Source organism: Charadrius vociferus, unplaced genomic scaffold (genome assembly GCF_000708025.1).
Source record: "Charadrius vociferus isolate BGI_N301 unplaced genomic scaffold, ASM70802v2 scaffold601, whole genome shotgun sequence".
Lineage (NCBI taxonomy): Eukaryota > Metazoa > Chordata > Aves > Charadriiformes > Charadriidae > Charadrius > Charadrius vociferus.
Genome location: NW_009646615.1, coordinates 61651 through 76760, shown reverse-complemented (window position 1 = coordinate 76760; position 15110 = coordinate 61651). Strand labels below are relative to the sequence as shown.

Here is a 15110-nt window from a genome sequence, read left to right as displayed (position 1 = left end):
ACACACACACACACACACACACACCCTTAATTTAATCATGAATCCTTCCTTTTCCGATTTTAAAACAAATCAATTCAGCAAAAAAGACCTATGTTAAGGCTCAAAAACTTCAAAACTCCAGTTCTTATCTGAACACCTATGTGCCAGGCCCAAGGGGCTGTTGGAAGTGCTGAGCTCCCAAAATCTGACTAAAATCAATGCCAGCTTCAGACAAACTTGACTGTCTCATTAAAATTTGGGTTGGGACATCTAGATCCCAGTTTTGATGGGGGAAAAAACAACAGCTGGTTTTGAGTATAACTGCGTAACCTCATACATATAGTCTAGAGGATATAGCAATCAAAGAAGAGAAATGAGGAAGTGAAATAAATAATTTTTTTCATTCGTTATCAAGTTTTCCTGTTTACCTCATGATAGTGAGGAAGCATTTTAAGTCATCTTTATCATTGCAGCAGTCAATAGGCAGAAACCAGGTATAGATAACACTCTGATCTTTATGCAACAGAGGAAGAACAGTCCTCTTCCATCCGTTGACTATTTGATGAGACGCCTCCTTGCAAAAAATATGTCAACAGGTATTTTGAAATGTCATCTGAACTACTTAAATATTAGCAGACCGACCCAGGATTTGGGCAGAAACTTATCTCAGAATGAAATGCACATGAAAAAGTTAACAAACAGATTAGCTAGATGGGAGCACTTTTCCATCCAAGTTACAAAAAAAAGATTTTGTAATGTTTAACTGCTACTGCCACTTCCATCATAGATTCCCAGGGCATTGCATTCCACACAGTTATACCTGTTCTGGGGCTAACAACTTCTGCCTGTGTTCAACTAATGCAGGATTTCTCTTTGTGGAAACATCATTGAAAGGTTCACCTTGGAAAGTGTTAGAAAATAGCAGTTAAGATGCCATGCAGCTTTTGCAGAACAGAACAGTTAAAAAGCAGAGGGCATTGATACAAATCAGTGAACTGCTCTGGACCTTACATTTTTGGGGATGCCTCTGCTTCTTTTGCAAGGGAGCAGAAGTATAAATAGTGAGTATTTCTACTGGTTTCCCTTTCTCAGCTGGAAGAAACTAAGCTGCTGCTGCCAGCTCCAGGGAACACTCATGGACGACTATTGCATTTCCAGAAGGTTTGAGTAACTCTGAACTAAAGCAGCTCTTCCAGAAAGGCATCTTGTACTCAGGAAAGCATTGAAAAATGAAGGATCCACCATATTTCTTCATAGTGTGTTCCAGTGATTAAGCAGCTTTACTTTTACACATGCCATCTTGTCTTAAATTTGAATTTGTCTGATTTCTATTTCCACCTACTCTTTATGCCTTTCTGTGTTAAAGCGCCCTTTGTTTCCTGTTTTCTCCCTGAGGAGGTTCTGAGACATCACAACCATATTTTCTATCAGCTTTCTTTTCAATAAATCAACACTGGGAGATTCTAAAAGCTTAACAAGCAGTGCTAGCCCTCAATAACTCCCTTTTCTCTTTCAGTGCTCCATTTTTTCCTTCTTCCTTTCAAACTCGCGAGTGTCAGTCTCACCGATGCAGTATACAAAGCTCAGATCAGTGTTCTGCTCATCTCTGTTCATGTGTATTCAAAGGTCCCATGGAAGCAGATGATGAGTTTTTCACTGTGATTTCCAGTGTCATTGCTTTCCAGGGAATTAAGCGTTGCTTTTGCCCTCCGCACTAGATGTAAAAAACTCAACTCTGTGCTGACTTTGTACCCGGGCGGTTGATGGGAGCCAGCCAACAGAAGAGGCCAGGTTGCTCTGCCCTTGTCAGTACGAACTCAGGGCTGCCAGCCACTGATTTTATCAGCAGCAACTTGATCCTGTACCTCAGGGTCAATGATTGAAAGAATGGATGACCTCTTTCCTAGTCACTCCAATAAACAAAAATCAGCAGGGATTTCTTAGAGGGATATTTTTTATGACCTACTACTAAATCAATTCATTAGTTATAGGGTGAGCGTAAATAACATTTTTAAGAATAATACTGTTCAGATGCAAAGCACCGCACTGCATGTGAAATACACTAAAGTGAGATTAGGCCTTTTCTCATTCCAAGCAGAATGATGATTAACCTATTCATTACACTGAAGTGGTGAAGTATAAATTATCTATGAGGAGTTTATTTTTCCTCATTTTGGGCTCCAGTCATTACAAATTTGGCTCTGCAGCCACAGCTGTTTCTTTTAGAAACTGAATAGCTGAGAAAAACAAGGCAAGTAGTACACAATTCTGATTTCAATTGCAAATATTTAGAAATTTAAAGAAAGCCAGCAGGTAAAAGCATTGGATATTATTCATTGCTCTAGTGAAAACTCAGTCACTCAGTAAGTTAAAGCCAAACTATCAAGGTGTCACAATCACTACAATTAAACATATTCCAGTATGTGAAAGAAAAGATGAGGATATGGGCTCAGTAGTGCAGAGCTGTCACCCCAAAGGACCCTCTGAAGAGATGAACTGAGAAGCAGCAATAATTTTTTAGTAGCACTGATGGACTCTAACTGGATTTAAACAGACTTCAGACATACTTGTTCCCCAAGTGATAAAGGTCTGTACTGAAACAATATAGCAGTAACAAGAATGAAGAAAAACGGGGGGAAAAAAAAGAACAGAAAAAAAAAAAAAAGATTGAAAAACCTGCCGTGGCAAAATGATAAGGCTCTATCTACGATGTGAGTTCAAGTTTGACATCTCAGCAGAATTTCCTTGGTGATGTTACTGTTTTATAACATTTTTTGACTGGACTATGTCAATGTGGAGAAGTATTCATGGGGAAATAATTATCACACAAATTAGAATCTAACCAGTTCCAGTACATTGTGTATTTCAGAGCCCTCAGGGCCTGACTGAGGGAGAGGCTAAGCTAACTTTTCTCTATTGGTCTTTCATTGACAGTAGTAGGACTATTCAATTCACTGTCACATAGATTCGTGCACATCTAGAGCTATACCGATTTACTCTAGCTGACCTATTATTTCAATGTCAATTTACAAACTGATTCTATTTTTTACAGGCTTGTCTACAAAAAGACCAAGCTGAGTCAGCTACTAGTGTGCATATATAGGGCTGCCATCTAAAAGACGTATATGCCCACAGCTGAGGTAATTCACATCAACCCTAAATTGTCACTTCTTGGCTATCTAGTTCTGGGTTCTGTCTGCCTTTGTAAGGAACAGATGCTTTTAATGACATTGAAAATGCTGAAATTTTGAAGAAAAAGTAGTTAATGCATCTATCTGTCATATGTAATGCTATAGGTACGGAACCTTTAACAGCACAGATCATCTTATTTTTCAGTGTGCAAAAAAAACCTCAACAAGACAATAATGTTCTGGCTGAATCCTGAATGTTACCAATTGTTTCCAATACTCAACCAGAGGCGTAGGAACGGAGATTGGGTAGAGAACAGTTTGCAAAACAAAGCCACCCTGTGCATCTGAGAATAAAATGTGCAGTTAGAACAAAAATATGAGGCCACTAAGGGGACCTATTTATTCCTCAAGAAACCATCTTCCATTGCTGATACAACCCCAAATCTAACTTCAGTCTTAGAAGATCCATCAAGGTACCTCTGACCAGTCTGCTCCAGTGTGATTTGGATCTGCATGGGTTGTCAGACATGCTTTTTGTGTAGGTACTGAATGAAGGCCACACTGGTGCGATTAACAGAATTCACTGCAGGAACACGTGGCGTTGGGCTGTTTCCATCAGAGAGCAGCCAGTGGTGTGCATCTGGAAGGCAGTCACTCTCTCCTCTTCCTTCTGCATCTCTGAATGCTTTTGCATTTTAAGCCAGTCTGGGCAGAACTTTACAACTTATTTTTGGAAGCATGTGAAAGAGCTGTTTGTCAAGCTTTTAACTTCAGATTGGTCAGCACAACTTTCTGAAAATTCATATGGCGTTCAGTCTTCATCCCGTGCCAAGCATGCGCTGCCCACAGAGGAGAGCTACACCACACTTACAGCAACTGCACTTCAACTGTCATCTTCTAGGTGGAATCTCAAATGTTTACTAATCAGACAACAAGCCTTCCACAGTTCGGTGTGGACTTAAGTCTGGCCCTCTCCCACTGCAGTGAAGGAATCAAGTGGAAGCTCTGAAGCAAGTTATTGTGTGCCCATGACACACTGCAGCCATTCATCAAGCAAAGACTTTCAAAGTCACATTCAAAATGGCAAATAATATCAGGAAAGACCTTTAAGAACAAAAGCGTAAGAATATAGAAGATATTTTACAGCTTTGCCATATTTTAAACATACGCTGAGCCAGTGTATATTGTGCTAGGTTGTGTGAAGAAACATTCTGTGCTCCATCAGTTACTAGTGTTGGGTAAATCAAGTCTAGAATGAAGAGCTCAGAATAAATATATGTATATGCAATTCAAACAGAACATATTAATTACAAATGAAGTTGCAATCAAGCATTGAATTAACACACTTGATGCAAAAAACTTTTTAAAAAACAAGATGCACTTTTAAGTGGAAGAAAAATTTTTCTTCTTTCTGACATCCACCATTATTTAACAGTGTAGAGACAATGACCGACAAGAAGTATGTTCAAACTGGCATGAAGGTAGATATAAAGCAGTACAGCACAGGCCCTCAGGAGGAATATCTGTATAATACAGCAGATCCCTGATCCTGGCTCCTGCGATGTTGCAGACTCGGCAGGAACTCGGTCTCGTGTAGATGCCCATTGCGCGCTGGTACTGAGAGGCTCAACATGAGTCGGCAATGTGCAATCACAGCCCAGAAGGCCAACTGCATCCTGGGCTGCATCAGAAGAAACATGGCCAGCAGGTCAAGGGAGGTGATTCTGCCCCTCTACTCTGCTCTGGTGAGACCCCACCTGAAATACTGTGTTCTGGAGCCCCCAACATAGGAAAGACATGGAGCTGTTGGAGCGGGTCCAGAGGAGGGCTGCAAAGATGATCAGAGGGCTGGAGCACCTCTCCTATGAGAGAGTTGGGGTTGTTCAGCATGGAGAAGAGAAGGCTCCGGGGAGACCTTATAGCAGCTTTCCAGTACCTAAAGGGGGCCTACAAGGAGAGCTGGGGAAGGACTAGGGCATGTAGTGATAGGACAAGGGGGAACGGCTTTAAACTGGAAGAGAGCAGGTTTAGATTAAACATTAGGAAGAAGTTTTTCACTTTGAAGGTGGTGAGGCACTGGAACAGGTTGCCCAGAGAAGTTGTGGCAAATCCATCCCTGGAGATGTTCAAGGCCAGGCTGGACGTGGCGTTGAGCAACCTGGTCTCATGGAAGGTGTCCCTGCCTATGGCAGGGCGGTGGAACTTGATGATCTTCAAGGTCCCTTCCAACCTAAAACCACTCTATGATTCCGTTGCCCAGTTTATACTGACTCTTGCCCAGCGCCAGAGTTCACCTCGGGCTGTTGCTAGACTCTTCCCTCACGCCTGTTCCCCCATCCACAGCCCGAGCAGACAACTCAATAAAACACCGGTAAAACACTGCCAGTCCTGCCGCTGCCATTTCATCCCGGCCCTGTGCAGGTGACCGGCTCCGCCGCAGCCTGACCCCACTCCCCCCGTGGGCGCTTGGCTCCGCAGCAGAGCGCGGCCCTTTCCCCCCGGCGGGGAGCAGCCAGCGCCCTCCCCACGCGTGGGGCGCGGGTGCCCCCGAGCGGCTCCTCGGGTAAGAGCGCGCAGCTAGGACGGGGGAATGACTCAGGTCCACTGGAGCAGGCACAGCTTTCTGTGCTCCGCTCCCAAGTGACAGTTTTTAGACTATTCTTCTAATTAGCAGTATGCAGATCTATGTTGAGTCAATTCATTTTTCACAGTAGCCGAGTAATAACAGTATGTAATTGCTCATCCAGTTTCTGCTTATGCTTCTCCTCCACTTCATCATCTATTAAGACACCTCAGATTGAAGCTGGCAAAAATTAAACATTCTCACTTCAGTCCCCTTTCCCGATCCTCTCTATTCATCAACTTTATTTTTGCAGCTATTTATAGACCTGGCTGATGATGCAGTTCCAGATACAAGAATTGAAAACGTATCATCTTAAGAGACTTACGATGGGAAGTTATTGTATCGCACTTAAATTTCCAAAGGCCCCGAAGATCCACATAATTAAAAATTACCAGTAACATGGGTGAAGCTAGAAAACAGTAGTTGTCATGGATCAGAATAGTGATTCTTTTTCATTAAATGTGAAGAGAGAATTATTGATAAGAGATACCACTGCCTTTTTTTTTGTTTGAAGAATTCAACCTCTTATGAATTACTGAGTGAATGTTTGCAACACAAGTCAGAGACTTCAAACCACTCACTCTCTGACAAAGTACCACTGAGAGGAATGCCACCAACAGTGTCATGTAGTCTTAACTTGTTCTTGACTTACTCAGGGGAAAATAGAAAGGATACGCTCAGCAGCATGTCATAATCCATTTTCCAGACTTTTTTTCCCCCCCTTCTGCATTTCTAGTTAACGTGCTTATTAGTTGCACTTCTCTTTTTTAAAATCTGAACAAGTTTGCACAACTGTATAAAATTATGCATTATTAAAAATCAGAATAGGTGACACCATATTACAGTGCACTGATAGAGAGAAGAGCCTTAGAACCACAAGTCCACAAAATTTTTTATTAAAGTAACATCAAGTTTAAGAAATCAATGCAGTGCAAAGAAACTTCAACTCATCTTACAAAAAAAATAATGATTTTCAATCCTTAAGTATGGAACCTGCATTCCAATCCTGACATGACTGACATAATACAGAAACAAGCATCATCCCAGATGAACAAAGTTAAAGACTGGCATGCTGGGCAAGGAAGGTTCTTATTCTTTGCAAGAGTTCTTTCTTTACACTGTCTGGTACCAAGGCTGAAACACAAATAAGAAAGCAAAAAGTAAAGAAGACAAAATTGAAAATATGCTAACACTAAAGTTTTACAACAGCTTCTTCTATTCCTTGTTTGTTCTTGCAATTGTTAATACTTTAGTAACTGAGGCTACTTGATTTTCATATAGCACATCTACATTTTTCCCATTTAAAACAGGCTAAAATTGAAGTCTTAAGAACACTTGTTATTGGTAGATTTTGCCTAGCTACAGTCAAGAAAGTTTGAGAGAATGGATTATTTCACAGGAAACAGGATACAATCACAGAAACTAGTTTGATTATCCTACATTTTTTCTTCAAAAATCTAAGGAAAAAAAAAAATCTCAGCCAAGACCTGAGAGTAAGGGTCTTCAGCAAATTGTTTTGAAGGCCTATTTTTATTTAAGACTTAAGTTTCTCCCAAACACCTAAGCCTATTAGAGTCCAAGAAGAACTATATAAAGATGACTGCAATGTTTCTTTAAGAGATTCCATTTTTCTGTATCTCTTTGCTCTGTCCTTTCCTTTTCCCACTTCGCATTGCACTAGTACTGTTAGTTCAGATTTTCCATCTTAGAAATAATTGGAATTTTAAAACATCTGTGCCTCATGCCCCAAGTTTTCTTGAGACCATTGAGTCAATTATAAAGATGACTAGAGACTCAGGACTAAATAATGTAACCTGCAAAAGTAGCCATTCAAAATCTGTAACGAGCTGTGTGTGTAGGCTGTTACACAACACAGATTCACATGTTTTATTTGTAGTTAATATCAAGCTGTTAACATTTTTCCTTGAATTCAACACAGGCAAGTTCACAGCGCTTCTTTCAAAATATTAATGACATACAGGTAGGTATGTTTATCAAGGTACTACCACATCCATGTTTACATTTTCTTACCTCTGCCTTTGGGAGTGATTTCTGCCACCAAATCATCCACAGTAACATGCTCTAATCCTTTTTCTTTAATGACATCTGGGGAAGACCAAAACAGATATTTTAAGTCTTTTAATTCATTCATTAGAAGACAACACCTGTGCCAATGATTAAGAGACAAAACCTGCATGCATAGGTCATCAGAAAAGATGCAGCAGCTTGGGACCTAAATGTAGGTTATTAATTCAGTACTGACACTGCATTGTACAGTGGATTTAGTCTCTCATTCATACCATAGGTTTAAGGATGGGAACTGTCACTACTGACGCACCTTGATCAGCTCATATTTTAAAATCAAGTGTTACAAAGTTTAAGCTTATCTGAGCATTACCAGATGTGCATATTGTGTTGCAGCAGTTCACAAATTGGTCCGCTTGTCTCTTCAAACACATTATTTACATAATAGTGAGAAAGAGATGCAATTGAAAAAAAGACTTTGGAACATACAACAAGGGACAGCACCAAGACAATAAATACTTACTACTCTTCCTAACTGGTTTAAACAATATCTCTATATGTTTCAGCAATTAAAAAAAGCGTATCTGAAAGAAAGGTATACATCCACAGCAAAATAAAAGCTATGATTAAGATATACTGTATGATTAAAACATACTGGTATTTAAACAAATTGCTTACTTATAGTGCCTTGAAGGCTACTGAAAAATGCAGAAGTCAAAGCTGAGAAGAAACCTCAATTCAGTAGCATAAACCTAAAATATTTTGTCTAAACGTGAATGTTTCTAACTATACATCAGTACATAGGATTGATTGTCCCCAAGACACTCAGTAAGTTTTCTGAACTGACAACACATGAACTATTTGTAAACTGTTTTTCTTGGCTGAATTTCATGTAGAAATGGATCCTGGATTGCTCAATTATTGGCCCTAATCCACAATGGCAGGAGGCTCTACAACAAGCTACAAAAAGAAAAAAAACCCACCACACCCCAACAAAACATCAACAAAACCGACAAAAAAACAAACCACCAAATCCCTCTCTTCCAATAGTAAGGACAGTTATTAGGCCCTTAACAGGGACAACTGAACTTATATTTGCATTCTCAGCCACTGCAGTTAAAGTTCAAAGTACTAATGTAAACCAAACAATTTTAAATAACTTTACTGTAGCAGATTATAAAGTATATAGTTGAGAAGGCAGAAAAACATGCTTTTGCTAATTTGTACTATTGAAATAGGTAATCTCTGTCAGTGGCATAAGGCAGACAACTGCAAGCATGAATCATTTCAGCCTTCTCTGCAAATCCATCTACAAGAACAATTTAACACATTCAGCCTTATAAAAAGAAAAACTATGTAATGGAATATGGAGTTGCCAGGCACAACAGACTAAATCCAAATTAAAGAGAAAATTCAAGGGATTTCTTACTTGCTTTAAGGAAATTTCATCATGTGGTAATATTCCTGGGTGTTTAAATACTATTTATAATAGTTTCATGCAATTTACAAGTCAGTAAATTGTAGCAATGCTAAATACTTAACTCAGAACTAAGAGATTTGGGTATTTAGAGGTTCATCTGTTTGTTTTTGCCCATCTAAGTAGATGATCTTTTTTTCAAGAATTGTATTCAGAAGGAGTACAAATGCACTTCTTTCTCCCCCATACGCAGACAATGAAGTTCTCTAAAGTTTCTAAGTTGCATACCACTGTATTTCCTCCATTTTCCTTTCTCTTGTTTTTTATTCTCCTATGGTAAGGACATCTCTCTCAAAACAAAAAGTTGTATCATCATGAATATTTAGCGAACCAATTCTAATACTTTTTTTTTCCAAAAGCTTAGTAAGTTTCAGATCAGAGAAGATGTTTTTTGCCAAGATGGCAAGATGCTTTTTTTCATGCAAAATCAACTGTCTGGGATACTTTCACCTTGCCCTAGTCTCAATTAAATTGATTGTTAAGAAGTGAAGCTTTCATCTGGGACTTTTGTTTGGCCAGAACCCCAGTTGATTACAAAGGATATTAGTTATTTGACCACCATTACCTTTGCAGTGTGCTTTCAACTGATCCTTCCAGCCACATTCAATTAATTTGGCTCTCAGCAACTCTTTAAGGCTGTTGTTAAGACAATATACAAACTTGTTAGGAACAGCAAACATTCCTGACAATTTAAATATGCTTCAGTGGGAAAGTTAACCTTACAGTCACTACTCAGAGCAGAACTCCCAGACCAGCAGCAGAAATGGCTGAACAGCATGTGAATGCTAACCCAAATGAGCACCAATTTTAGCTTACCATGTTGGATTATGAAGAGTCGGCAGCTCAGGAGCTAATTGACAGTATTTGTTCAAGCAGCGTTTATGCTGCAGCCACAGAAAAGAAGCCCTTGAATCACTTGAACTGCCCAAGTCTACTCTGTTAGTAAATATATGCTAACTTTCAAAGTTAGAGTATTTCATCTGAAACCAGGCCTTCAAAATAAATAAAACGTTCCCCGCTCCTTTCTGAAAGGAGAATTCTGTACTACCATCTTCAAATGCAGGTTTCTTTTCCCAGTTACACATTACCTTGTGTTGGGTGAAGACGAAGAGATTGTATATCTTATCTTCCTAAACACGGTTAGCCATTATAAGCATAAGCAACAAGGATTCAGGCATTAAACAGAGAAGAAACACAACAATCTGCCACAATAATACATCTACTCCATACATCAAAAGAGAATACTGAAAGCTAACTAAAAAAGTGAAAATTAGTACAGGGAAATGAAAGCAAGATATGATAAAATAAGTGTTAATATCTTCATCCTTTATTCCATCAGCTAGCAAGCCTACTTATCTTACACCATTCTAAAAAACTCTAGCAAAATTCTGGTTTTATGAACGAAAGGATTGCAGCAACAGGCTGAATTGTGTAGGTCTAATCCTTTTTACTCAATCAATCATGTATAGGGCAGATGAACTTATGACAAAAAGCAGAGTATCAATACAGGTGAAATTCACTGCTTCTGGATATTTCTTAATTCAAGAAATCTGAGTGCTGTGTCTGTGATCATAGTACAGCTCTGATAAAGCTTGTTTATAATATAGCTTTTGACACCCAGTGAAAATTCTTGTTACTCTTAAATTAGAGTAAAAAAAGGTCCCAACACCACTTCAAGAAATTGCTTGCTCTGCTGAAGCTCTGTACAGTCTCCAAGGGGACGGTCACAACCAGGAAAGATGTGAAACATAGATACCGTGTCAGTCTACAAAAGGTTGCACTAGGTACAGGACTATGTGATGACCTGAGGAGAAGACTCCTTCTCATACCGGCCTTGAAAAATGAAGAGCTTTTGGTGCATGGTCTTACAAATATAGATGAGGAGGGAAATGTGATAAGCACACACGTAAGTACAATGCAAACAGAAGAGACTGAAGAGATAGCAAAAGGCCAAAAACTAGCTGCATTGTGTAATTTACTTGTTTCCCTTTATTGAGATCTCTACAATGACTTGCACAAGTGCTGGTTTATGTGTTCCACTGTGTATTTCTTCCCCTAATCAGAGAAGAAATAAGAATACAAGAAAAGCTTAGAAACAAAAAGGAAAGTTTTGTCTCATTCTCTTTGTCAGGAAATAAGAAGATTTAACTGCAAAAAATTGCATTTAATGGTGATTTTTATATGAACCAAGAGCTTTCCAACACAAACCACCAGAGCAAGAAAAAGCTTTAGAGTTCATAAGCCAACCACCCCACCCTTTATTTTCCCAGCTTTTCTTCTCAAGTGTAAAACTAAAATAAAACTGTTCAAAAGGCAAAGATGTTTTTTGTTATATAATACATGTATATACATATATAATATTTTGCCTTATATAATAGATATGACTTACACACGCATGCATTTGAAGAATTTAGAGTTAAGTTTACTTAATCTTTACTTCCAGGTACAGTTCACATTTAACAATATTTAAAGCCTCTTACTTGCACAGAGCAGGAAGCCCACTTACCGTTCTCGCTCTCCTGTTTCTATTAGCTTTTGATTAATGGTTGCTCTCATCTGGGCATCTTTATTCATTTTGGAAATCTCGGTTTCTCACAAACCTGGACAGAGCAGAACAGAGTTGTGACAAGCATCGGCGACACGAACACAACAGAAAGACGAGTCACTCGCACACAACTACATGCGGCGCCGCGCCCCTTTGCACAGCCCCGCAGGTAGTGACCGGAGCACCGGGGGACCGGCCTGCACACTGCCTTTTGTTCTGCCCTGATACAGGAGAGATACCAGCTCACGGGTTTTGTTCTTGGAAACCAGAACATGGGGGTTTTCTCTCTTTAACCCTGTTATAGGAAGCCCAGAGTTTGAATGTTAAGAAGAGCAACTGATGATTGAGTCACTTATCTTTGATGCAATCCTGTTTATTTACAAAGTCCTGATTTCTGTATCTGCAGGTAGAATCAAACAAGAGATAATTCCCTTGCTTGCAATTCCCAATCTCTTACAGTCGGCACTTGCCTCAATAGCTTTCTTCAGGTTTATCTCAAAGTCATGCTGCTGATGCTTTTGTGGCTCTTTTTCATGCTTCCCTTTGGCTTTTGATTGGAGATTCTCCCACTAACATCCAAAACAAGCATTTTGCTACCAATCAAGGTCCTAACCATCTAGGCTCCAGGGCTTATTTTCATTCCAGACTTCCCATATGTTTATGCTTTGGTTGTTCTCCCATTGTTTTGGTTATTTTGCTCCATAAATGAGCCGAATGTTTATTTGTATTTAGTACAAATGAAAAACAGTTCTTCCACTGAATGATTTCAGCAAGTTTTGGTCAATCACACTGTGATGCTTTCTTACTGTTTTGTGGATGAAGGCAACTGATGTGTGTATATGTACTGCAGGGAGAGGTGGGCAGCGGTACAGTGTTTAGGATGAATTCTTGGGTCAACATGTCTGAATGCCTCAAGTGGCCCTCTGGTTGCTGGTTGTCCCTCCATCTGTGTCCAAAAGGACTGATAGTGAGATTTGGTTTGAGAACATTACGTTTCTTAAATGAAAAATCTAGAGGTTTTGTCTGTAATGTTGTCATTGTCCTGTCCGTGTCCCGTCCCCGTCCCCCCCGTCCCCCCCCGGCCAGCCTCATGTGGCTTCACGGTGGACTAGGGTCTCTGACTGCTGTCAAATCCCTACCTTACAGCTGTGTGCCCCTGTGAGTTTGAACCTAGTTTCTAAATGGGTAAGAAAATCTGTGTGCTGAATCTGGGCTTGGCTCGTGCACATGCGGTGAGGCCAGGTGACCAGCTGAGGTAGTTGAAAGCAGTAGTTATATCTGAGTGTGATGGAGTACGTGCAATTTAGAGAAATGTCTATGAAATTAGTATCTTCTACAAATTTCAGCAAATTTGCTGTTTTTCTTTCTTGCTCTGCCAACAGTTTAGAGGTGGCTTTTCAGGCTATGCATTCCATGTTCTGCTTTTTCTGCTAAGCGTTATTAATATTTGAGATTCTTGTCCATTAATGGGCTAAAGCAACAAGAAGAACATTAGGATAAAGTTACGTTGGGTATGTACTTACAACCTTAGCCATGCCACCTGAAATCTCTCAGCATTCTACCTTTATTGATTTGTGAAATTTAGGTCTTTTGTAAGGTGTATGAATTAGTTTCCTTTTTTTATAAAGCTGAGACAGCAATACACAGTTTGGATGGGCTGATCATAGAATCATAGAATGGTTTTGGTTGGAAGGAACCTTGAAGATCATCGAGTTCCAACCCCCCTGCCATGGGCAGGGACACCTCCCACTAGACCAGGTTGCCCAAGGCCACGTCCAGCCTGGCCTTGAACACCTCCAGGGATGGGGCCTCAACAACCTCTCTGGGCAACCTGTGCCAGTGCCTTACCGCCCTTAAAGTGAAAAACTTCTTCCTAATATCTAATCTAAATCTACCCTCTTCCAGTTTATAGCCATTCCCCCTCATCCTGTCACTACATGACCTAGGAAAAAGTCCTTCCCCAGCTCTCCTTTAGGTACTGGAAGGCCGCAATAAGATCTCCCCGGAGCCTTCTCTTCTCCAGGCTGAACAGCCCCAACTCTCTCAGCCTCTTCTCATAGGAGAGGTGCTCCAGCCCTTGGATCATCCTCATGGCTCTCCTCTGGACATGCTTCATAGAATCATAGAATGGTTTAGGTTGAAAAGGACCTAGCTCTATGTATTTATTGAACAATATACCTATCTACAGAGTTATCCATTATGTGTTACTTTAGTTTTGTGTTGAATACATTGTATTAGTAGTGGATCAGAAAGGTGTGTTTGCCATGGTGAATTGTCAGCAGTGAGATGGAAGTTGTATGTAAATTGTGTATTGAAGGACAAGTAAGTGAGATTGAGGTGATACTGTATGTGTATCTGTGATAGGACTGGAAAATTTAATGAGAGTAACATTTTTTTAATGTATGTTGACATTTTTACTGTAAAACTGAATTAGGTATCACCTTTCAAAAGACAGTCCAAATGTAAGTGAGTGTACTACAGCTGTGTCAAAGATGGTAACAGATAGTGTAGCATAGGTACCTTCTCTTAGTTTGTCCTTTATTTGATGTTCTGCCTGTGGTCAAACTAGCTATGTGGTTCTTGGATAGTCACCTATTCTAAATAGATGAGGATTACAGATTTTCATTAAAATAATTGAATGATGGAGTTGCTAAAGGAGAGATGGACCTTGTCAGTTCTTGTCCATTCAGATATTTTACCTAATATATACAGGAGCTTGTGTGATTTATATGTGTGCCTGTGTTCTTTTCTTTCTCCACACAGCACAAAGACCCTGACTCATTGCAGTCTAACTTGTCTGTCCTACTAAAACATTAATACAAAGTCACTGACTCTGTTCTCTGTGTGTGTGTATGTGTATATATATACATATAGATACTGGTCCACTGGGGAGTGGAAAGCTTTGTTGTTGTTCTTTAAAATTAGTAACACGGGATATAAGCCAAACCAGGCCCTGTATCTATCTTCTGGATGTTTTGTTTGTCCGTATTTCAGGCTCCTCTTAGGCCTTACAGCTGTCTGTCTCCTTTCTGGTTTTCTTCTGCTTATTTCAAGGCAATTTCTTCACTGTACAGAGATATTCTGTACCTAAACTTTGTATTTCCTGGTGTCAGTTGTCTATATATGCATTAAACTGAGGGCATCCTTCCATAACTTGAATTTTATGTTGCACAGGAATAATAGGTTGAGTTATAGAGACCATGGATGGTGTGTAGACCATGGCTTTTTCAAATCACTGCATGAGAGAAGAAATTAATATGAGAAGGCCAAAGACTTCTGCTTTCCAGCACATTTGTGAGCAGATTAAAAGTCTCAAGGACTTGATAGTTT

The 15110-nt window shown here is 39.7% G+C and overlaps 1 protein-coding gene across 1 annotated transcript; it reads right to left on the bottom strand.

Annotated features, from left to right (window-relative positions):
• Positions 1-6607: 6607 nt before the first annotated feature.
• Positions 6608-11836, bottom strand: ENY2 (enhancer of yellow 2 homolog (Drosophila)). Its single transcript, XM_009887907.1, has 4 exons — positions 11742-11836; positions 9801-9871; positions 7765-7839; positions 6608-6867 (listed from the first exon to the last, which is right to left on the bottom strand). The coding sequence occupies exons 1-4, from the start codon at positions 11807-11809 to the stop codon at positions 6791-6793; spliced, it is 291 nt and encodes a 96-aa protein (XP_009886209.1). The 5' UTR covers positions 11810-11836; the 3' UTR covers positions 6608-6790.
• Between the last annotated feature and the right edge of the window lie 3274 nt (positions 11837-15110).